This window comes from Amblyomma mixtum, chromosome 3, assembly GCF_055824585.1.
Source record: "Amblyomma mixtum isolate Tamu chromosome 3, ASM5582458v1, whole genome shotgun sequence".
Classification (NCBI taxonomy): domain Eukaryota; kingdom Metazoa; phylum Arthropoda; class Arachnida; order Ixodida; family Ixodidae; genus Amblyomma; species Amblyomma mixtum.
The window spans coordinates 9,750,737-9,776,420 of NC_143014.1; the positions used below are offsets into that span (position 1 = coordinate 9,750,737).

The following is a 25,684-nucleotide window of genomic DNA, read 5'->3' on the forward strand; positions in this document are numbered from 1 at the left end:
TGCCAAATTTGCTTCGCAGAAAGAGCAGCAGAACATCGTGATAAATGCTAAGAAGTTCAAAAATAGTCAGTATAGCATAAGCCAGGACTATTCACCGGAAACCCGCAAAGTGCGAAAGCGACTATGGGAATATGGTAAAGAAAAAGCGACTGACAAAAATAGCAAGGTCAAGCTCAACCATGACAAGCTTATCATTTATGACAGGGTATTTGTATGGGATGCAGGAAAGGAAGACGCTGTGCCGGTCGAAAGAAAATGACACCGTAACGAAAACCACAGATGTGTACGCCGGGGTCTTGTAGCGCTAATTGTTCACTGCCGCAGCGTAGTGAACAAGGCAGACGAATTGGCTGAACTCATCGACTCCGCATTATTTTTGGAGCAGAATCTTGGCTGAAGCCAGATATTGCTGACAGTGAGGTATTCCCAAAGAATTTTGGCGTTTATCGCAAAGATAGGCAAAGTTTTGGCGGAGGCGCTTTCTTGCTTAAGCAACGAAGTTTGGGCCAGTTGGTATTGATCCATCTTGAAAACGTAGCAGCACGAAAAAACGGGGACAAAAAGACACAAGTACGACAGGACGTATGCTGCACTTCCAACTGAATTTTATTGCGGAGACCAAAGCTTAAGTACAGCGCTACTATCGTCTCGTGGCAATCAACCGCAGTGGTCCAAAAACGCCAGTTCAGAAGAGACAAGGAAGCCGTGCTAACACACTTGACAACCTCCTTTTCTAATGTGATATGCCTCAATAATCTTTCTTTCCATCAGATCCTCTCCATGCCCAAGAAACGAAAAATGGGTTAACAATTACAGGCCCGGCAGTGGATAGCAAGATGACCGCTCTTACCTTCTTTCATCAGATTGTGATGCTTCCTAGCTCTCTCATTAAAAGAGCGTGCAGACTGACCTATTTCAATCTTCAATCGTCAAAATGGTTAGCTGCTTCTGGAGGTACTTTCCTATAGCTGACTGCCAGCTACCCTTTTCAGACACTATAGCTCTGAACGGGAAATTAGGCTTGTGCGATTTTTTTACGTTTTGACAATTTAAGATTCCTTTCTTGTTAGAAGCCCTCACAAGAAAGCAGAAAAATCGAAGAAAGGGCTCAAGATGACTCCACCAGCCATCATCGGGTTCTCCATTGACATAGAGGATCTGTACTACTCCATACCCCACAATGAACTGCTTAAGGCGGTTAGATCAGTAATTGAGGATTCTGGAGTAGTGCCGTTCAGAATTGCGCGGGTGTGAACAGTGACCGTTTTTTAGCCCTTTTAGAGTTTTATCTAGAGTCAACTGCCATTAATTTTAACCACCGGTTTTACCCACAAAAAGTAGGAATCTGTATTGGGTCATGTGTGGCACCTGTTCTTTCTGACATTTTCCTTTCCTGCATTGACAAAAGCTTGATCAGCTTACTCCCTAATTCTTCGCATTTTTAGTTATGTTGACGATTATTTGGTGATAATGGACAAACCGCTTGTTTTACCTATTAAAGAAGCTATTGCTGATGTTCTCGTATCGTTCAAAACGGTAGCAACAGGCTTAAATTTTACCCTTGAACTCCCTAGTGAAAACTGTATACAGTTTCTTGACCTAAGAATTTATTTTATAGATGGTCATATATGCTGGATGTACAGTCTTAAATCACAAAAGGCACTCCTTCCTTACTGTAGTGCTCATTCGAAGATAATCAAATGAGCAATAGCCATGAACTGCCTCAATTCCGCTTTGGAAAAGTAATACCCGCATAAAATGTTTGAAAGTGTTCAATTGCAAACTGACCGATTGCGCATGTCAGGCTTTCCTCCAGATTCATTGTCAGCTGTTGCAGAGACGTTGCTACAAAAGAAAAAGCGCACCAAAAAGACAGATAAGCATGATGACAGGATGGCAACTCAAGTAATTCCGTAAATTCACAGAGTGTCTCATAATCTTAAAAAAATTGCAAGAAAATACGATGTAAACGTGCTCTTCTCCGCCCCAAGCAAGCTATCAAAAGTTTGTCTTATAATGGTTAATAAGAAAAAGCCGATTTGTACTATCAACCACCAACTAGGCTTCACCCGTTGCACCACTAAGGTAGTGTACAGTGTTCCGCTCACTTGCAACAGAGTGTACATAGGTGAGACTGAACGCTGTTTTAATGAGAGAGCTAGGAAGGAATACAATCTGATGAAAGAAGGGAAGAGCGGTCATCTTGCTATCCACTGCCGGGACTATAAGTGTAAACCCATTTTTCGGAAAACTAAGTTTCTTGGCCATGGAAAGGATCGGATGGAAAGAGAGATTGTTGAGGCATATCACATTAGAAAAGGAGGTTGTAAGTTTGTTAGCACGGTTTCCTTGTCTCTTCTTGATAATGAACTGGCGCTTTTGGACCACTGCGGTTGATTGCCACGAGACGATAGTAGCGCTGTACTTAAGCTTTGGTCGCCTCAATAAAATTCAATTGGAAGGGCAGCATACGTCCTGTCGTACTTGTGTCTTTGTCCCCGTTTTTTCGTGCTGCTACATTTTCAAGATGGAGTTTTCTTGCTTGTTCGCACAGATTTGTCGCCATCAGCGTTAAATCTTGGCCATGACGACATCGAATCTGTTTGGTATCCGGATAGCCATGCCTGATTCTACTGTCGGAGTGGCCCACCAAATTCTGACTTAAAAGCATTACAGCACTTATAATAGGGGAGTGATTACTCATTGACGTCCACCCAAGCGCAGCCATACGACCACAAAGGAAAGCTATACAGCTTTCACAGAAACTTCGTAGTTAAAGAAAAATTCGTCCTGGTCCGGGGTTCGAACCCGGGACCACCGCTACACCGGAGCAGTCGCTCTACCAATTGAGCTAACCGGGACGGCAAGCTTATGGTAGGGCGAGAGCGAATTGATCAATAACTCGAAGTGGGACAGTGTTGACCAAATATTTAGGGGAATCCCCCAAGGTGGAGTGGATTTGTATTGATCAATTGATCAGTTATTGATCAATTCGCTCTCGCCCTACCATAAGCTTGCCGTCCCGGTTAGCTCAATTGGTAGAGCGACTGCTCCGGTGTAGCGGTGGTCCCGGGTTCGAACCCCGGACCAGGACGAATTTTTCTTTAACTACGAAGTTTCTGTGAAAGCTGTATAGCTTTCCTTTGTGGTCGTATGGCTGCGCTTGGGTGGACGTCAATGAGTAATCACTCCCCTATTACAAATCCACTCCACCTTGGGGGATTCCCCTAAATATTTGGTCATTACAGCACTTGCGTGACACAATTTCCGAGGCTTCCGCTTTGCTGCTCAGGGAAGACATCAATCTTCCCGGTTTGCTTCGGCACGATGGCTCATGCGCAAGCGGAACTCGCGGTCGTATTCACTTCGAAATGAAAAATATATCTGATACGTTTGGGCTGCTACAAAATGTAGATAGGCCAACTCGCGATGAGCATGCTTTAGATATCTTGTTTTGCAATTCACCTAATATTGTGACTTCCCTGAACGTCATTCCGGGTATAAGTGACTACCTTGCTGTCGTGGCGAATGTAAACTCCGAAGTGTACCGCCGGAAAACATGTGCTGAAAACACAGTATATTTAAAAAAAAATGTGACTATCTGAGAATGTCTGCAAAGCTTCTTGATCGCTTGCCTGTATTTATGTGCTTGGCGGAAGAATGTGATGTACACGAGTTGTGATTAATGTTTAAAAATATATTACTCGAGCTCACAGACATGTTTGTACCAAACACCAAATCATCAAGGTTTAAGAAAAGAAGGAAACAATGGGTGAGAGGGGGATTCATGTTGCTTATTAGGAAGAGAAAGCGTGCACTTCGCCCATTCAAAAAAAACTAAATGAGTTCTTCACTTTAGAAAACTCTCTGAACTGGATTGGTTTGGTTTGGTTTCATGGGGTTTAACGTCCCAAAGCGACTCAGGCTATGAGAAACGCCGTAGTGAAGGGCTCCGGAAATTTCTACCACCTGGGGGTCTTTAACTTGCACTGACATCGCACAGTACACAGGCCTCTAGAATTTCTCCTCCAAAGAAATTCGACCGCCGCGGCCGGGATCGAACCCGCGTCTTTCGGGTCAGCAGCCGAGCACCATAGCCACTGAGCCACCGCGGCGGCAAACTTTCTGAACTAACGAGTGAATACAAAGTGAGTATAAGACAGGCGAAGGATGATTACTTTTCCAGAATCAGCGAAACAAGAAAGAAAACCCCGAATTATTTTGGAAGTACATTATGGGATGTGGGTCTGAATCACTAGGAATCAGTGAATTAGTTTCTGATGGTAAGGTCTTCTCTGACGCCGAGGACAAGGCAACGTGTCTTAATGACTACTTTGAATCTGTATATTTACCGAAACATGACTTAAACACTGTACCGCTTGTGAGCGATATCCCTCCAATGCGGTCAGTAGAAATTAGTGTAGGTGGTATTTGGAGGCTGTTAGAAAATGTTTACGAAGGTAAAGCTATTGGGCCTCATGGTATTTCACCACGTATTCTTAAAAGATGGTGGGTATCGATTTCACGTTCTCTATTTGATTTACAACAAATCGTTGGCAGCAGGCAATTTACCAGATGGCTAGAAAATTGCTCACGTGTTTCCTGTTCATAAGAGTGGTCTCAAAAAAGATGTCAGTAATTATAAACCCATATCAATAACATCAATAGCATTTAAGATCCTTGCACATATCCTATATACAGAGATAATGAGAGATATAGCTCAAAACAAATTGTTAATTGAAGAACAGCTTGGGTTTCGAAAGGGATTGTCTTGCAAAACCCAGTTGATCGAATTTTATCATGACTTAACATCAGGTGTTGACAGGGGGGGGAGGCATATTGTCTGTGCTTTTGTCTGTGTGTCACACTCACTCCCTGTTAACAAGCTTCTATTATTAAATATTCACTCTTCTGTACTTAAATGTGTTGTGTTGTGTTGGGTTTTATGGCACATAGGCAGCTAAGGCCATCATGCGCCAAGCTCATGTACTTAAATGAATTCCAAATTGTTTGTTTCAGCAGCGACAATTTGTTGTTTGAACATTTTGGACCTTGTTCTTACGACTCATCCAGAGAATTTTTCCTCTATAACTTGTATGCATGGCCTGAGTGATCATTTGGCAGTTCACAATACCTTCTCTTGCAGCATAATTAATCACAAAAGAATTAAAAAGACAATTACACTTTATGATAAAGGCAATTACGTACGCATAAATCGCGACTTAAAAACCTTCTTAGGTAAGTTTACACCTGGGTTTCCTTCTCGCTCCATCGAATCAAACTGGATACTTTTCAAATCGGAATTTCAGCGTTTCTTAAAGCTACATATACCAACCATAGAAATAACCGAGCGGGCTGGTTACCCATGGTTTAACGTATCGCTAAAACGACTAAATAACAAGAAAAAACGCTTATTTCGAAAGGCTAAGCTCACTAACTCTCCCCTAGCAAGGACGAAGTATTAAAGCGCCAAAAAACACTACAACACGCAAACAGCGCAAGCAAAACGTACCTTCTTCTCCAACACTTTACCATCAATACTACAAAATAACCCCAAGCGATTCTGGAAAACCATTATGCCTCATGAACCTTCTGTCATTACTCTCTGTGATAATTCCGGATTTCCGATTAATGGACCTGATGTGGCGAGTGTCCTTAACTCTGCGTTTTCTTCTGTGTTCACTAATGAACCTGCAGATAACATTCCCGATATCCCATTTTTGGATCATCCACTCATGGAAAACCTCTTGAACCTCAAGGCATTGCAAAAATTATTGACTCGCTAACCAATACTTCGTCCTCTGGTATCGACGGCATAAATTCAAAAGCTCTCAAGAATACTAAAGATATTAGCAGTGTGATCTTGTCGCTCATTTTTCAGCAATCACTATCATGAGGATCTTTACCACGTGACTGGCGGATCGGCAAAATCATTCCAGTGTTCAGAAAAGGTAACCGTTCATCCCCGTTAAACTATCGCCCGAGTTCACTCACCTGCGTTTGCTGCAAAATCATGGAGCATATTTTGTACTCACATGTTACTGCCTTTTTAACTTCTGTAAATTTCTTCCATCCTAATCAACATGGTTTCCCTAAAGGCCGCTCATGTGAGACACAGCTTGCCCTTTTCCTACACAATTTACACTCGTACTTAGACTGTAATATTCATTGTGACGCTGTGTTCCTCATGGGCGCTTAATACACAAACTCTCCCGTCTGAATCTGCACCCCTTCATCTTTAATTGCATTCGTGCCTTTTTAACTGACCGTCATCAGTTCGTCTATGCCGTCACTCATCATCTCTTTCACCTGTGAAGTCTGGCGTCCCAGAGGGAAGTGTACTAGGTCCCCTTCTTTTCCTAATATATATTAATGATCTTCCACTTAGTCTTTCTTCCAACGTCCGACTGTTTGCTGATGATTGTGTCATATGTCGCCCCATAACAAATTCTTCAGATATCGTCGCTCTTCAAGAAGACCTTTCACAAGTGCAACATTGGTGTAACACGTGGCTCATGTCTCTTAATGTTTCAAAGACCTCACTGATTTCTTTTCACCGTCGCCCCAACTTCATCGCGCCAGTGTACACTATTAATAACTGCCCAATTTCTTCGGTCAATCATTACAAATACTTAGGCGTCCATTACTCTCGTGATCTAACTTGGACTCTCCATGTCACCAACATAACTAACTCCGCAAACAGTGGCCTTGGGTATCTTCGGCGCAACCTTGCTCTAGCACCAAGTTCTCTCAAATCGCTCGCTTACAAGACTTTCGTCAGAACTAAACTTGAATATGCTAATTCTGTCTGGGATCCCCATCGGACTAACCTAATTAATAACATTGAGTCAGTTCAGAATCGTGCCGCGAGGTTCATCTCATCTGGCTACTCCTATCATACCAGCATCTCAGGTCTGAAATCACGATTGCAATTGCCTACGCTAGTTACCCGTCGGAACGCAGCACGTCTCTGCTTATTTCACAAGTTCTTCCACAACTTTCCGGAAGCCAACCAAGTAATTCCAAGTGTGCATCGCATTTCCCGTCATAACCACCCGAACGCTGTTTACCCTGAACGTGCACATACCACCACATTCCAGCAATCATTTTTCTTAAAGTGGTTGTGAAAAGAAAATGAAGCTGCCCGGTTTTAATTTTTACTGCTTCCATAAACATTAGACATGCTAATTCCGAAATATTTCGGCTCAGTAATGAGTCTGCATTTAATAAAGCCCGCTCGAAATCGCTGCCTTTTTGTGCTCATGAAACGACCATGCGCCGCCGTCGGCTGGCACACGCACTACTCGACTACGTCCACTTTTCCCTTTTGCCATAGCTACTGTGTAGTTTCGTTCGGTTGGGTGCGGTTCTGTCGCTTTTGCCCCAAAAGGGCATCGTCTGTGACCATGTGGCCCCCGTACGCAAAAAAGAGGTGTGCTGTTGCACGATGTGCGAACGATAACCTGTCTGGCGGCGTCACATTTCATCGCTTCAGCGCTACACCTGCGACATTCAGCGCGACACCTGAGGCGAGGACGAAGGAAAAAGGCACAACGAGAACTGACTGCCTAAAAATAGCGTTGGTGGTCGGCACTCGTCGGGTATTCTTTCTTCGTTCTCGTGTCGGGTGTCGCGCTGAAGCGTCGCGGCGTTCAGCAGTTTATTTTTCCCGCCAAGCAGCACGTGACGCTGACGTCACGAATACACGTCACTAAAACACGTGACTTCGACGTCGCGCTTTTGTTTTAATTATGACGCCACTTTTTAGTTGTCCACGCATTTCGAAGACGGCGCTGGCTGCGCACCACAAGCCGCCATGTTTTGAACGTATGGGCTTCTATGCATCCTACGCTACCATAGTACATCTACCTTGGAAGTTCGCAAGCGGCGACTGGTGCGGCGCACCGGCCAAGTTTTCGCACATGTGTCAGCTTGAGAGCTAGCAGACTCCATTCTGAGCAGACGACGGTGCCACATTCGAGTCAATATGCGTGCTGTAACCTCGGTCAACTATGGCTAAACAGGCCTCGCTAAGCCGCCATGTTGTCTTGACGACAGAAGCCTCTGATTGGTTTCTTAAAATGACGTTTGCTGTGAGTTGAGGGGGACGCGCGCTGGGAAACCGAAATGTAGTTTTTTTTCGCTATTCAATCAACTCAGAGGATGAAACGAACCAAGGTATACTATAGAATGAAGGGTCAGAATTCCAAATGCACACGTCGTTCAAAATTTTCGGAAAACATTTCACGACCCCTTTAAAGAGTGCCCATGACTTGAATGACCTCTCTGCTGGAGTGGCCACCATCATGAATCATCGACTCTTCAAGACCACTATCGAGGAAGCCTATTCATCAGCGTAATTTTAGTCCATTTTCTTATTAATGTATAATATTTTTTTGCCGTGTTATCCCCACCCCTCATGTAATGTCCCAAAAGGGACTTTTGAGGAATAATAAATAAAATAATAATAAAGGAAATGTGCAGGCTACGTAAATGTTGCATCGGGCGTTCCGGTAGGCTCGGTTTTGGGACCACTCTCGTTCTTGGTTTATGTAAACGACATTTCTGATGTAATTTCATCTTCTATGCAGTTATTTGCCAATGACTGCGAAGTGTACAGAAAAATCGTTACGGACAACGATATTTCATGCTTACAAACAGAACTAACAAGAATTTAATCGTTGTGTTCCACTTGGAAAATGAAGTTAAATGTCAACAAGAGCATTCATGCTTGTTTTACTAAAAAGGAAAAACCAACTGATTCTCGATACATGATTAACGATGAAGTAATACGTAAAGTGGCAGCAAATAAGTATTTAGGCATAACGCTGTCATCTTATTGTTCCTGGAACGCGCAGATTGATGACTTGGTGTGCAGGGCAAGTAGAGTACTCAATTTTATTGAACGCAATTTGCGATGTTCGCATGTCAATATAAAAAACACGGCTTATCTGAGTTGCGTCAGACCTATTTTGGAGTATGGCTGTGCCGTTTGGGACCCTTCGAATAAGGCGGTCACTGAGCACATTGAAAGAATTCAAAACCGTGCAGCCGGGTTTGTCTTAGGACGATTCCGAAGGCGGGATAGCGTAAGTGCCATAAAGAATCAGCTCAACTGGCAACTACTTGCCTCCCGCCAAAGAAAACTGACTTAAGCTCTTATACACAATATTTCTCAATAAAACCGGTATTAATATAGAAACATATCTCAAAATACCTCACTATGTTTTCAGGCGCATAGACCATAGTCTCAAAATTCGGGAGTATCACTCAAGGACTGGCGATTACGCAAACTTTTTTTGTTAAAACAATTTATTTATTTATTGGAAATACCTGTAGCGCCCGTACGCATTGTTGCAGGGGGGTGAGGATACATAACAGAAGAATAGGCCAGAAAAAAGAAAAAAAGGAAGAAAAGCAATACAACAAAGCATGACACAGCAAGTACAAAATGAATTAATATGAAGAAACAAAAAGGCATGACAAGAAAGTACAAAAAAAAGAAGCCGACTGCGCACTCATACATCCGATAGGAACGCGCGGAACATAGATTCAGAACGGCACTCAACAATTTCATGGGGCAGGCGATTCCAGTCACGAATGGTAGGAAAAAAATGCATTTTGATGAGTGTTAGTTTTCCATTTAATATCTTTGATCTTCCATCCGTGGTGAAGTCTGTTTCACCTGAAATGCGGTGCAAGCACGAACACACGCAAAACGAATGGAATGGAATGGCGAATGGAATCGACTGAGTGAAATGCAGGTGGGCTGTACTCACGAGGATGTATTTTTTTTCAATGCTGTAACTGCCCTGCTGTAACGCCTTCGGGCGCTGTGGGGTAACCTCTGAATAAAGAAAAATTTGTCGAGAATTAGATGGCTTCCGCTGCTTATAACGCCGCTTACAAACGAGGATAGGAAGTCTGTTGCTGCGCACATAATCTGTCCTGCACACACAGCTCTGCCTAGAGTGGTTTGAGAGACCAAATCAATCAAATATAATTGTGAAGACTTACCGTAAGCGGACGATTAAGTTGAATTTCGATGCAAAAGTAATCCGCGAGACAACACGCCGGCGCCACCGACACATCCACGCACGCGGTCGTTTGCAGCCCGAATGATTTCCCGCCGTCTCGCGTAAAATGGGTAAAACGTGAAACAGAAACCCGTTTGACGGTCGTATCTTTACCGCTCGCATACTTGCCGTGTGCAGCTTGATCTGGTATCCATGACCGCAGAGGGCAATTGGTTCGTAAACTTAAATTCTTCTCTTGCCCTCAAAAACCCTTATCGTTATCGCAAAAACAAAACCGAAATCTAATTGCTTATCCATACGCGCCGCATCTCCAATCGAATATGTGGCACTTTTTTCGAATAATTAAATTGCATACCATAACGTCTTTTTTGCGTGTGTTCGTCTTTAGAAAACTGATATGCGCGACATCAGCGTTTCATCAGTTCCGAAGCAACAGGTGCAAGGGGACGAACGAAAAAATACCGACTTCGCGATTGTGACGTCGCTGCACTTTTAACGTAATACAAACTGCAAAGGTATAAATGACAGATGTTAGTCGCGCATAGGACCATGCTTTTTGAGACTCTTCTAACGGTGTTTCTAAGAGATGTGCACATCTTTGAATTCTCACACCCGTCTCACTCACACACCGTCTTTCCCCCTTTATTTTCAGGAAGTTTTAAAGAGAAATGAGAATCGCAGATGAAATGTTTCTGATTTCAGCGAGTTGGACAGTAACGATCGAAAGATGGAATGGAATTGTCTTGAGAGATTTCATTAAAGGAGAGCGTATTCGTTCGATGTAGTACAGTTTGCGGGCACCCTTACTTAAAGAATGGCTTCTTTCCTTGGCTTACTGGTAAGCATTAAATAATCAATCAATCAATCAATAAATCAATCAATCAATCAATCAATCAGCCTTTTATTTTCTCTATATTAGAGAAGGAGACAGGACTAAAAGCTCAGAAGCTTGACAGAGGTCCTGCCCCTTTTTTCACGCTGGCATTGCAACAGACAAGCGGCAATAAATTCTGCGGTATACATTATAGCACAAAAGAAAATAGCACACCTTGGAAAAAAAAGCAAAAAGTACCAACACAAATATACCCAAGCAGCACACCAACAATGGACCGACGCTGGCATAATGCTGGTCAAAATCGGCTCGAAAGTCGTACCGACGTCGGCATTGGGGCAAAAAGTTACTTTTTCCAACCTTGGCCTGATGTTCGGACCAACACTGAACCGACATTCATGCCACTATCAGACCACTGTTCAGCCGCTCTACCAACACTGAACCGACATTCATGCCACTCTCAGACCACTGTTCAGCCGCTCTACCAACACTGAACCGACATTCATGCCACTCTCAGACCACTGTTCAGCCGCTCTACCAACACTGAACCGACATTCATGCCACTATCAGACCACTGTTCAGCCGCTCTACCAACACTGAACCGACATTCATGCCGCTATTGTACCCACTTTCAGCCGCTCTACCAACACCGGCTTGACATACCACAATTAGGCCACTGTTCAGCCTTTCTGCTAACGCTTGCCCGAAGTTTATGCCACCATTGCATTTCCAGTTCAGCGAATATTCACATTCCAGTTAATGTTCGCATTGGGAAAGCCATGGGTTTTGGCATTGCAAAGCTGCAATCATCTCTTCTATACACATGCACAACAAAATGAGGCAATGAAAGAATCCAACTGAGAAACAATTTATTAAATAATTAGGCACCGTGGCTGGGGACGCGCGGTTGCGCGAGTCCTGCGAGGCAGCGAGGGCCGCGCAGGAGGCGGGACCTTGGGAAGGAGCCAGGGCCGCACAGGAGGAGGATTTCTGGGAGGTGGGGGCCGCTTGGGGAAGGGAGGGCACTGTGCTGGGGGCTGAAGCACAGGGGCTCGCAGTGGTTGCCAGGCCGGCAGCGGTACTTGGCAGAAACGCTTCGGCAAAACGCCTTTTGCGTCCGCCGCCACGGTCCACCGAACCTGGCAACCACTTCCTAATAAACCCCTGCGCTTCCACCACATCCGCCCCCGTCTTCTCACAGATGGCATCTGCATAAGATAAGCGTTCATTTTAGGCCAGCAGAAAAAGTTTGCTCGTTCACAGAAATCAAGATTATTTCAGCAACAGAGAAAACAGAAAAGGCCACAAGTACATGTTAACTCAAAGTGCGTGCCAGAATGAAAGGACTACAGTATCCAAATACAACTTGAGGGGAAAATCCACCTGAAAGCTCTTCTAACCAACTGTATAAAGCTGCTGCGACATCACGGTCGACCACTTTGGACTACTAACATATGGGAGCACAAATGGCTGGCAGATACAAGGCACGACTACGATCCATGACAAGAGATGGATGTGACTGATGGGAGGGCTTTCTTTGAAAGGCATCTGCTGACTCATATATCTTCAGATGCACATGGAAGAAAACTGCAGATGACTACCCCCATAAAAACAGTAACAAAATATTCACCTGTAATGAAAAAGAAAACTGGTAAAGTATCAACTGAAAAGAAGAAAAGAAAACAAAGCGCAGCAGAACCTGGTGCATGTTCTTCCACTCATCTTTTAAAATTCAGTTAAAAGCTACTGCAACAACATACTTGTTGCCACCTTGCATAACTTCAGGGCAATAAATGACCACTTGCCCTTGCGGCCATGGAGGCTGTACATCCTCTGTACAGCCAACCCCATGATGGCGGTCATTATGTTGGAGCCCACCTCCCTCAGGCCCTTGCTCCCCAGGTGGACCAGCTGCTTTCGCTGAAAAGAAACACCACAGGTGCACAAGCTATTAGGCACAAACATCAATTATAATTTCATTTAGTTTAGCAGAATCGAATAGCTAAGGCAATTGTGTGACTACCTGTCAACAGCCCATGCGAGTACCTACAATCATAATGCATAATTTCTGTATGATACAATAGCTTGACTAGTTGCTACCAGCAGAAAGCACCACCACCAATATGGACATTCTTTTTTTTCCCAGTTTACTAAGAGCAGGGAAACTTTAGCGATTAAGCAAAGGTGGCCAACTCCTACCCATTATGCTTTGCATCTTGGACATTATTATATTATAACTATAATGCTTTTTGCAGATATCTATGTGCTGGATGTGTTTTCTCTGCACAGCCGTTACGCTAAAATTGATTTGGTTTGTAGAACTTAAAGTTCCAAAGTGACTCAGGCTATGATGAGGGACACCATAGTGGAGGGCTCCGGAAGTTTCGACCACGTGGGGTCTTTAACATGCGCCACTGACATCACACTGCACACGGGCGCCTTGCTTTTCGCCTCCATGGAAAACTGGCCATCACGGCTGGGTTTGAACCTGAGTCTTTGGGTTCAGCAGTCGAGTGCCCTAACCACTGAGCCACCATGGCGGGGCTCACTACCCTGAAATTGAGCAGTCTAATTAATGCTATACAAAGGGCGCTTATTTAAATCCCCAAGCACCTGAGTAAAGCTGCGTGCTTAGCAACCACATTTAATTAAACGATGTTGCTTGTTTTTGGCAGCAGATTAAGTAATGAAATGTGCATAATGTGAGCAAAAGACAGGGAAGAGGTGGGTTAAAGCTGCCCCATTATTTGGGAAACCTAGCCGAAATTAAAGACGCGCTGAGAGAGGACCAACTTCCAGCTGTGTTCACAGCAGTTCATGCAACAGTATATTAACCGAAAGCTCAGCTTCCTGTAAAACAGACCTTACAACATCCTTAATGTTAGCTACAAAGTCCACTGCTGAACTAAATTAAAACAGCACAACAATAAATGACAAATGTAAGGAAAATGAGGGGCTCGTTATGAGACACATACGAAGAAAGGCAGCCACAGGCAACAAAAGCATAGGGGATTTTTTTTTGCTGTTGATCGATGTAAAACAATAATGTAATCACAGAAATATTTGACTGAGAAAAAAAATTTGTTGGAACCAAGTCTGTTATGCAACGACCGGCCACCGGCAGAGCTCTGGAAAACTATATCGAATGACATTGAGTGACACCATCTGAGAGCAACTGCCCCAAAAAAGCCTGTGACTGCACCGCCAAATACCAAGCTACTACAAGATGTGACAGGTGCAATGCTTCGCACAGAACCAGCATCAGTAGCTTTGTTTGCTGTTTAGCGCTCCTTCTCGCCTAAACGCTCTGATGCGACAGCAGTCTCGCAGGTGGCATTTTCTTTGCATTGCGTGGCTGAAACATGATGTGACAACTGGCACTTGCCGTAAGCAATATTGCGAGCACCACATGTTCAGCACTGCTACTGAGCCCAACAAATTGATAGGACCCAAAGAGCAGATAAAGAGAGTCCCCTAACAGCTGTCCCGACACGTGATGCAGTTTTTGCAAGCTCTGCTACCGGCTGGGCATTGCGTACCACTTTTGCTTCCAACAGTAAATCTCACCACACAAGGAATCGACAGGGCGTTCCAGTGAACACTCTCAAAAATTCCTAAAGAAGCGCAAGTTCGATATGGGAAAACAATTTTTTTTTTTGGAGGAACGATCTCTCAGCAGTGGTGGACATAATTTACTGCATAACTGTGCGTGTGTACCTGCAAATATTTCTTCTATTTTGAACTCCCTATTCTTAGGAATTCCTGAAAATGTTCACTGAAACAGCCAGTGTGTATATCAGCAAGCAACTTTCATGAACAGGACATTTACATTAACAAAACACACTGTGACAGCACACTCCAGCACAACAGTAGGAATTATATCTATGAAGAGCATGTTATTCACAGAGCACGGCATGCAAATACTCTTGGAGCTCAACATTTCTTCACAAACCTCGGAATTACATTAGGCATGCAATTCGTTAGTAGGCATTCATTTTTTCCAGACACAAATTATCAGAAACATTAAATCACCAGTCCAGCAGCCACGCTGTCGTCCTGGACGGCAGCTTCCGCAGTGTCCAACTGCTCGGGGGAGAATGCGGGCAGTGCAAGGGTGGGAGGCGGTGGCGAGGGGGACACTGGCCGAGTCCTCTGCTCCAGCTGCCGGTCTGACCGCAGCAGCACGTGATCCTCCAGCCTTTGTAACCGCTGCATTAAGTCGCGCTGCTGCTGTCGGACCTCCAGCACCAGGCGCATCAGCTTCAGCAGGGTAGCTGAAACTGAAGCAATCAACAATTTCAGTGAGAGCAGGGTTAACCTGGGCGCAATAATATCATTTGCGCACTGAGGTACAATAAAGAACAATATGAGGCTAACAGTAGGCAGCAACACACTCTGTACTATGCTCCTAAACTTCCACCAATTTTATCCTCCAAGACACTTCTAATTCATGTTCTATTCCTTGCTAGCCTAATTTAAATGCCATAAATGTCACCATGCACTGACAAACACCTAGGTGAAATGGAGATGCTCTATGTGTGATAGCTAGCACAGAACCTGCAGCCTTGTTGTGTAAAGGACTTCTCAGTCTATGAGCTTCGCCAATTTTTACATTGGTTCATGGGCATTTCCACTGCTATTGCACCATGGCAGAGATGGCAGCAGTTAGTCGCAAATGGATTCTTCCAGTGTCATGAGAAGCATGTGCTAATAGAAGCCAGAAAGGAGAGCAGGCCTGTGCCCTTAATATAGCATTGCACCATTTGGAAAGTATTGCTTACGGCAACACCCACATTGGCCAAAATGCTGGAGGTAGACATCTGTTCTAACTGCAAGTGCTGGCAGGGATCAATGCATTAAAACTGCAACAAAGATAGCCCTTATGAAATTATAGCCCTTAGCTGACAAGCGAAATGCAACAAAGAGGTGGACCAAACGTTTCTTGCTAGGCACAGGAGGTGCCAAACCGTTGAGAAATAAAACAAGGTCACATTTATCTCTTACCACGCATCCATTTTGCTGCAGGCAAGAGAAGACTAGGAGCCAGCTGATGTGCTCCACAAGGCAGTTAGTCTGTTCAGTTCTTTCCTAAGCAAGAGGTCCTCCTTCAGAGCATGCCACTATTATTGGCTGCTTATCTCCTTCAGCACCCTTTATGGGAGCTTTGTGATATTGCAATTAATTTTTTTCAGCACATTTCGCTGCATCCAAGGCACTGCACTCACTTCCAACCAATAAACTTTTAAAATACTTTGAAAGACAATGAAAAATTACAATATGGGCCTTGCTGACCTGTGTGCCTCTGGAAGCGACCAAATTATGCTGGTAAGGAAACAAATGCACAGAACATGGGACTACTGTGTAGAGTGCAATTTGTAGGAGTGGCTTCCTGGTGGTGATGTAGGCAGAGAGAGGCAACAGAAATGCCAGGATCCAAAAGAACCCAACAAAAGCACAACATACAGCTCTTGGGAAGGGCGCACAACAACCAGTCCACTATGAATCACAAGAGAAAGCAATGGAAGTACTAGGTTGTAAATTCCAGTACCACTTCAGTTCAATACAATCGTTTTTGAGAAATACATGTGATGATTTTCAGAGTGACCCCTTTCAAAGCACATAGTTTGAAACTAGAAATGTGCTCCTAGCACCATTGCAAGAGCCACTGACGAGAACTCCATGCAAATATCTTCCTGAATAAGTATATTCTCTAGATCTTTCTGGGCCTGTTGACTGCTGCTCGGCAGCAGCAGGTACAATGAGAAATTTAAAATTTGCTGTTTTTCTATAAGACAAAGCAGATCTAGCTTCTACATCTTGTCGTGTGACTTGATACTAGACAAAATAGGAGTGTAATTAAAAGAAAGGAACACAGTGAAAAGATGGGACAAGCAGCATTTGTCCTCTCCTCTCACTGTGTCCCCATGTTTGGCTTGCATTTCTCTTTTTGCACAAAAGTAAACAAAGTGAAAATCTCACCATCAACAGTCCCAGCTGTCGACTCCTCCAGCTCGCTGGGTGGCGCACTGTTTTCGCTCACGCTCTCCCCAGCGTGATTCAGTGGGGCTGAAGATGAACATGTGTCATTGATGGCAATCCAGGAAGTACAGAACACACTACTGTGTACAACTACAATGTCACATTTCTATCCTAATTGAATGCAGAAATGCTACTTCAGGATATTTTTGGAGAAGGGACAGAACAGTTGCATGGCCAGGCTGTTTTGCATACAGGTGATCTTAAAACACAATAGACACAAAATTACGAAGTTCAGAAACAAATTCCTGGTTATATAGAGATGCCCCCCAGGCAATAGTAACACTTCCTTTGGCCGAAAAGATATTTTAATTTGGTTTCAATCACAGGCTGTACAAAGACTTCATAATTCAAAACCCACCAAAACCGACACCTCCATGACAAGTAGTTGACGTGACAAACAATGTCACATCATGCAGATACCTATGACACATAAAAGAACGTTGTGATCCGACTGCGGCGGCGCGTTTCGATGGAGGCGAAATGCAAAAGGCGCCCGTGTGCTGTGCGATGTCAGTACATGTTAAAGATCCCCAGTCGGCTGAAATTACCCCAGGGCGCTGCGGCACCTCTTTCTTCCTTTCTTCTCACACTCCCTCCTTTATCCCTTCCCTTATGAATGTCCACCGAAATGCGAGAGAATTACTGCACCACTTTCTTTCCTGAAAAATCAGTTTTCAATTTTTTAAATATGTGTCTATAGTACTTCAATAATTACATTTCTCATGCACCAGCATGGTGCATTGGTACCGTATTTTCCGGTGTATAAGACGCGGCTTTTTTTCAAAAATCTTGCTGGTGCGTCCTATACAAGGGTGCGTCTTATATGCGAATTTTTCGTTTTTTTTTAGAGTTCAGAAATTACTCAGGTTCATTTTCAAGCTTTCTTTACCGAAAAAATATCACTACCAATGATGCGGTTGTAACACGGTTAATACTTCAATACAGGGACCACCGTGCGCAACTTTTTTTAGGTGAACTTTATCATGAAACGACGGGGATGACGACTTCCGGGATCACAAACACACCACCGTTTCGGAGGCCCCAAGCAAAAGTAATGTGAAATGCCAAAAGATGACAACAATCACGCTTCTCACCATTGTCAAGACAAGCCAGGACAAGCCGGCGTTCTTATTTTAGCCACCCTTTCCCATTTTGTTTGCTCCATGTACGTAGTGCGAACAGAATATTTCAGTCGCGTTGCCACCAGAAATGGGCGAACTTTTTGATAGCGCATCCGAAGGTGAAGACTTCCAAGGTTTTAAGTAGAAATAAAATGTTCTTATGGACATATGGGAGAGTTTTTTCGTTTTTCTTTCTTTTTTCTAAAACGTGGGCAGGAATGGTGTGAGTGTTGCCTTTTTCGACCACTTAGCGTTGCTTAAGAATTTCTCACAAGTACGGTGAATTTTATGATGGTCGCACAAGCGTGTTTAATTGATCCTCACTAGCCCAACTGGGTAAACTGGGGTGCGTCTTATATAAGGGTGCGTCTTATATAGCAACTTTTTTCAATTACAGCCTGCATATATGGCGGGTGCGTCTTATACACCGGAAAATATGGTACATTTAAGGACATAAAAGAAACTGTCATGGCGAAACCAAAAACAGAGAGCGGAATATATGTCATGTGAATAGAAACCTGTTCGCAGTACTGTTAACGTGGGTAAGAGAGTTTGCCACGAAATGGTTACTGGCAGATTCACTGCTGATCTGAGAGCATGGCAAATGTAAAAAGCTGATGCCAAGTCTGAACACGTTCTATTTCTCTGCAAGTGCAATTAGCTACGGTGGAGTTTTTTTTCCCAGATTTTGCAAGCATACTACCATAAATCCCCAATCAAAACTAACACAATGTCGACCTTACATTAAATAGAAATGAGAAATGGTGTTTTAGTTTTAAGGCGGTTAACATCCAAAGACGACTCAGGCTATGAGGGACGCCGTAGTGAAGGGCTCCGGAAATTTCGACCACCTGGGGTTCTTCAACGTGCACTGACATCGCACAGTACACGGGCCTCTAGAATTTCGCCTCCATCAAAATTCGACCGCCTTGGCCGGGATCGAACCCGCGTCTTTCGGGTCAGCAGCCGAGCGCCGTAACCACTGAGCCACCGCGGCGGCTTAACAAATGAGAATTCATGTCGTACGTGGTGACGGCAGCTGTACAACATCGTTGTGGCCCTTATTTCCTAAAAATAATTGCACATGAACGTCTTGTTGAGTATGCAAAATAATTTCTCATCAATAAAGAAATATGAGAATTTCAATTACCAGAAACTGCCGAGCTTTCTAGGGCTGAAGTGAACTCGTAGCGCCGCACCTTTTTTTCGGCGCTCTTGTAGGATCCTGCAAACATTCTCAATATCTCGACAAAAACCATGTCATCTCCAAGCAACAGTACGGATTTCAAAAAAACAAAACAACTGAGGCCGCCTTAATCAAAGAAAGCTAATTGAAAACATAGAAAATAAACTGCTAACAGTTGGCATATTCCTTGATATGAGGAAAGCGTTTGACTCGGTTAACCATAAGATATTGCTTGAAAAAATGCGGTGTTATGGAATACGCGGCGTTCCTTTAACCTTATTTGCTAGCTACCTTGACAACCGATCTCAAACAACTATCATTAACGGTATTTCATCTGGGATCGGTCAGATTGTGTCTGGTGTGCCACAGGGCTCCGTTCTAGGACCAACGTTGTTCTTATTATATATTAATGATATCGTCAACCTTCGTCCAGCAGACAACATTATAATCTATGCAGACGATACTAACGTATTTTTTTCAGGGCAAGATAGTAATATTTTGCAAGCAGCCTCCAATAGTTGGTTATCCCAATTGTCTGTTTGGTTAAAATCAAATAGGTTAGAACTTAATGTCAGGAAAACAAAGTACATACTGTTTAGAGCCAAAAATAAGGAAGTTCCGAACAACTTCCAAATTCACTTCGAGCAAGCTCCTATAACTCGTGTCAGCTCTACAATGTTCCTTGGAGTCATTTTTGAAGAACATTTACTCTGGACAGATCACGTAAACTACGTTAGCACTAAAATGGCTCGCTCTGTTGGTATCCTAAATAAATTTCGCACAATACTGCCTCGAAAATTCAAACTACAAATTTATTTCTCTCTAGTCTTTTCGCATGTACAATATTGTTTGTTGATCTGGGGAACGACTACCTCAACCAATCTTGTGAAAGTACTTACTTTACAAAAAAGAGCTGTACGAGCGATTGATAACTTACATTACAGTGAGAGCACAGGTCCTTCCTTCCTCAACCATAGACTGCTAACCATCACGGCCACTTACCACAAGAAGCTTGCTGTTTATATCAGAAACCTTATGAAAGGAAACTGGCAGACTTTCGAGAGCACATATTTAATTGCCCAAACAGCATACAGTCTTAGGCACCCTCAATACCAAGCATCAAAATCCCGTACAAACTATGGGTTCCAAAAACTAACTCACATAATTCCTCATACATTAAACGCCTATCCATATTTAACAGAATTGTCACTACAAAATATGTCCGAGGTCAGATTTAGGAAAACTGTTCATGAATATTTTTGTTATAGCTATTTGTGGTGTGTTTTTACCTAATCAGTTTTTGTCTGTTATGTTTTGATCTTAGTTTTGTTGTGCTTAGCTCTATGCATGCCTGATCTCTGTTTCGTTGTCAATATATCCGCTGTTTTTCTTGTTTCTGTTACTTATGGAAACTTTGTACCATTGCCAAGTGCCACTTTGTTTTTTTGTTTTTTACATGGGGAGGGCAGGCCTCTGTCAGGCGCTACTAGGCGCCTTTAGCTTGCTCTCCCTTGTTTGCAGTCTCTGTACTGGCCAAACAAAACCAATAAATGAAAATGAAAAATTACAAATCAAAAACCAAACTCTTGAGCAATCTACATGAAAATTCTACTTCATATGAAATAAAGCAACATTTCTCACATTGCTGGGATCCATTGACACCACACTACACACACACAAAAAAATAATGTGAGTGTATCATGCTGGTATTTCAGGATGAACATCTTAGAGCAGCCTGATTGTTCGAATAGACAAGGAAATGCTCCAGCTCATTTTATATCGCAGTTTACTGTGTTTTATATTCCAACCAATTATTTGGCACATTTCAGGACAAACAGGTCACACTGCAAGTCACGCCATTATGCACGTAGTTTAAATATGCTTGCTTTCTGGCATTTGTAATTTCCAGGTAGCAAACAGCATATATAAGGCCAAGGTGCAGTGTGGCAATGACACAGGCATCTTACATCCCTGTCAGACGGGCATTTCGAAGGCTCTCAAACTGATAGTCTATCACCTCACGCTGAGCGCTGCTACAACGGAAGTTTTAATGGCCATTGAGTATATAGTCTATAGAGTCAAAGCAGTGTGGAACTCTTTAGCGAGATTTCAAGGGCCCTCGAGCATTGTACAAGGTTGTTAGCATTGTTTCGAGCGGCACCAAAGCATGCTCTCATGCATGATATGTTCACAGTAGAAAAACGTGAACAAAGATTACCCTCCCAAATTTTAATGCAAGTACCAAACTTTAGCTTCTACAATGATTTAAAGATTGTGTCAGTCTGGTTTAAAGTGCATTACTTTCATACTCGGCATTGCAGAAGACTGAAACACCAGCTGTATTAGTATTCCCAGAGCACTACAAACTGCGACAGCAAATCACCTAAAACGGCAGTGCCTTTCAAGACAAGGCAACTGACCTGCAATAATAACTCAAAACCTCCTACGATCCCAAATAAGGCTGTTTCTGTGCCGATGCTCGAGAAGCTGCATGTGTGTGCGCACATGTTAGTCAAACACACTAATTTTTTTCGGCTGGTAAAGCCCTTTTGTAAAACCATGGTAAGTGTGACCATTACCAGAGCATGGGAAATGATGGCCGGCACACGAAAGCACGCGGCGCTGCCACCCCAGTCCTACCACGGTAGATCCCGAAGTGATCCAAAAGCTTCACTGCCCACACTGACCAACAGCCACTGCTGTCTCCATTTCACTTCACCCATAGCCGATTGTGCGGCAGTGACAGGATCCCGAGGTTCCACTCGCTTTTCTCAGTGCTTGTTAAGCAAATCACTCGTGTATACAATTAATGAGTGCTTCAAGATTCCTGCAGGAATGCACCGATTCGTAAATTGCAAGTATGTACACCCCAGCGTGTTTGTTTACAAAGCTAGTGTACAAGTGGCTGTATATTGCTCATTTGTACAGGATGAGACGCAAGGTAAGTTCACATTACCAAAAATGTTCTCTTCTGTTTCTCACCAGTCGTAGCTTTATTTGTTCACACACTGTAACAGTGCTGCAAGAAGCGTCAAGGATGTGACTTCCAACATTGGGATATTAGAGGATCTCCGCTTCCCGCTAATTACATGTACATGCTTTATTCGATATGACTAGTACTTAATTTTAAATTGTTTAATCCAGAAGCATGCTTGGTGACCATTTGCATTAAATAAAGGCTCCAAATTTGTTGCCCACAAGCAGCGCCGACTCAGCCTCTGGTCTGCCGAAGACAGATCGAGTGACCATCCGCCGGTTGGTTTCATCGGTCGCAGGCTTTAGGCGATCACTGGTTGCGCTGGTATCGTCACCGGTATAATGTGAAAGATTGGTGCATCAATCAGCTAAGGCCTATACCGCCCAGCCCACCGAGTGCAACCATGCCTTAACTATGCCAATAGAAACATACATTAAGTTTATCATTTTAGCAGAGTAACACGTTCATGACACTCCCGCATGAGGTAGGACCACTACTTCATTTATGCACAAAAGGAAGGAGACATGTCCTTTGACAGTGTAGCCTGCATTGCAGATAACGCTCTGCCATCTATTGTGACATCACATGAGCAGTTCAATATGGTGGCCACTCGCAGTGGGAACAGCTTCCCGATCACGATTTCTATCGCATTTTTTTTTAAAATAAAGCGCCCCACGTACTAATACTTCCAGGAGTGGAATCAGACTTTCATATTATTCCCAGAAGCGCAAAACTGCCTTTCCTCAAAAACCAATTTACCAATATGTCGAATGACCCTGTCATAGCCCCTTCAAGTGCACCGGGATTTTTTTTCCAATTTCACTAATAATACTGCTGTGGCTTCATTCCTCAGCACCTAACCACAACACTGCCATTTGAGAGTGCACAGCACTACTGCATGTAAACGCTGTTCTGGGCTGCTTTGCTGACTTGATGCCCGTTCAGCTGCCTGTATAGCAGCACTCAGGCCAACAGACCATCAGTTTGAAAGCCTGTGAAACACTCATGTGGCAGAGGCATTGTTTTATTTACAATTAAAAGTGTGATTCTGATTTCTAGGATTTAACAGCTTTAAGCTATGAAGGATGACGTAGCGGAAGACTCCAGATTAATTTAGACCACATGGGGTTGTTTAACATGCACTGATATTACAGAGCACAAGCGCATTCTGCACTGCTCCATTTCACCACAGACAGGATGTAACCTGGGCCCTTGGCTCAGCAGCATGGACCACTCAGCCACTGCGGCAGGCTTACAATTCAAACTGAACTAAATGTAAACAGCTGGATGAATTGGTTCTGAATTTGCATTATGAAACACTGTCTCAGTGCAAAACAAACATGGATGAGGAAAGAGCACACAACGCAAAGCATCAATTGATGTCTGGCACTTGTATTGTGTGCTCTTTCCTCGTCTGTGCTTTTTGTGTGCCAAAACAATGTTTCATAATGCAAAAAAAAAAAATTACCATACTAAACCTTTCTGTACTAAATATTATTAAGCATACTGAGTTCAGCACTAATTCTGGGAACTACAGGTCTTCAAAAACAAAGCACTAATGAGTTTCAGAAGTAGTTCATCAGCTTACAAGTGCAATAGCTAACAGTTCATTCTGCTCCTCTTTTTGACAGCTGGCTAAGCGGTGGCTATCAACATGACTTCTTAGTTGTAATTTAGCCATGCAGAGGTGCAGACTCAGAGAATCTAGCAAAGAGGCCTTTACAATCGCTGATGAAGCTACCATCATTATGTCTGCAATAAGACTACTTACGGCAAGTGGTAACGACGACCACTGGGCAACGCATCCACTCCCCTCCGAGAGCTGGCTTGGCCTCAGCTTTTGCGAGCCGCGTCACCTCCGAGCTCCTGGCCACAGGCCAGTAGCACTCTTAATTTTGTCTCTGTGAGCCATCCGACAGGAATGACTGCAAGGCAGTCATCCTCAAGAGGAAACTTCACCACAGCGAATGGTTTTGACATGCTGCACAGAGGAAACGCGACAAAAGATTAATGGGGAAACAAGGATTTTTACCAGACACTGTCTGTGCCATACTCTACTGGCACTTGCCTGTTTGGGTGCCGAAAACTTCACACTACCATGACAACTGACAGGTACTCTTACAACCATCTCGTTCTACTTCGCAACGCACTTCTGAACTTTCATGAGTTGAGAGTTACAAGTGTCACGAGCGCCTGCAATTTGGGACTTATTTAAACAATATTTCTGTGCCTGCTGTCATGTGAACCAAATAACATCCAGCAATAGTGGCGTGCAACTTCACTGCATTGACCATCAAACTGAGTGCAGTCTACCAGGAGCATAGTGATGAAAAAAGAAGCCAGTAAAACGCAAGATTGACCAAATGAGGAAGAGAGAAAACAAGCGCGTTCAATTAGCGAGCTCGAAACTAGCACTCGCTATATGTAGAGTCACACTGATCTTAGACTTTGTAATACAAGGCTCTGAGTAGCAGGAAGGGACACACATAAATAAAAAGTACTCTCAATTTTTTTTCTGTAACCGATCACTGGCAGGAGCAGCATTACTTCTGGCAGTACAGAAGAATTGTGTTCATTCATCCTGTTCTTGTCACATTTCTCTCATCGCACGGAGACTCGCAACGCAACAATGTCAACACTGCCATGGAAGCATTTGTCAATCAAGCACAAGGCATGCAGGCTGCGACTCTATGACGTCTGACATGCATGCCTGAACCAAGCGATTAGCCTCACAAAAGCAAAAATTGGCGATGAAAAACACTCAACTGCATCGCACGTGGCAACTGGTTGGTCATGGGGGGCGCCGCAGAGAACGGCTCCGGAAATTTCGACCACCTGGGGTTCTTTAGAGTGCACCGATATCGCGCACAGTACACGGGCCTCCAGAATTTCGTTTCCATCGAAATTCGACCGCCGCAGCCGGGATCGAACCCGCGTATTTCGAGTCAGCAGCCGAGCGCCGTAACCACGTGACGACTGTCATTGCGATCATGATCATAATATCTATACACGTACATAAATGTACGATGTGCCGTGAGAAACAAACCCTCTCAGAAGCAATGCGCCAACAAGATTTGCCGGGATAGTGCGTTCACCCTGATGAAGGAACACACAAACACACGCGACATTCAGAAGCGCTTCCCTTCGTGTACGTGTGTGTTACTTCATATTACCCCAACCCTTACACGCAGTTACACCTTGCAATGCGCCGCTGAGTTAATCAAAAGACAACTGCTGACAGAGGCCTACAGACAAGTTAGCTAAAGGGGCAACACACGAGGCGTGCTCATTGTCCTCACTCTTGACAAGTTCACAAGTAAATATTAGCTGACAACTAACATGAAAGGGAAAAAAGGACAGAATGTATACTTACGCAAGCAGTGCCTTCTGGTTCCCCTCGGTGACTCACGCGTGCCGCCACCAAACTTGAAAAAGCTTGAAGAAATAAAAATTCACAAGCGCGCGCTGCCACTGCCAAACGTCCAAACGAAG

The 25,684-nt window shown here is 43.8% G+C and overlaps 1 protein-coding gene across 1 annotated transcript; it reads right to left on the reverse strand.

Annotated features, from left to right (window-relative positions):
• Nucleotides 1-4,591: 4,591 nt before the first annotated feature.
• Nucleotides 4,592-25,684, reverse strand: LOC149349197 (uncharacterized). Its single transcript, XM_089575420.1, has 9 exons — nt 25,566-25,684; nt 23,964-24,173; nt 19,180-19,254; nt 16,849-16,935; nt 14,902-15,149; nt 12,630-12,789; nt 12,009-12,077; nt 5,995-6,003; nt 4,592-4,602 (listed from the first exon to the last, which is right to left on the reverse strand). The coding sequence occupies exons 2-9, from the start codon at nt 23,995-23,997 to the stop codon at nt 4,592-4,594; spliced, it is 693 nt and encodes a 230-aa protein (XP_089431546.1). The 5' UTR covers nt 23,998-24,173; nt 25,566-25,684.

Coding starts and splice junctions, on each gene's coding strand:
- LOC149349197 (XM_089575420.1), bottom strand. CDS start 23,997: ATGCGTTGCCCAGTGGTCGTCGTTACCACTTGCC. Junction 19,255..23,963: donor GGTCGTCGTTACCACTTGCC/GTAAGTAGTCTT, acceptor GAATGTTTGCAG/GATCCTACAAGAGCGCCGAA. Junction 15,150..16,848: donor GACAGCTGGGACTGTTGATG/GTGAGATTTTCA, acceptor TGATTGCTTCAG/TTTCAGCTACCCTGCTGAAG.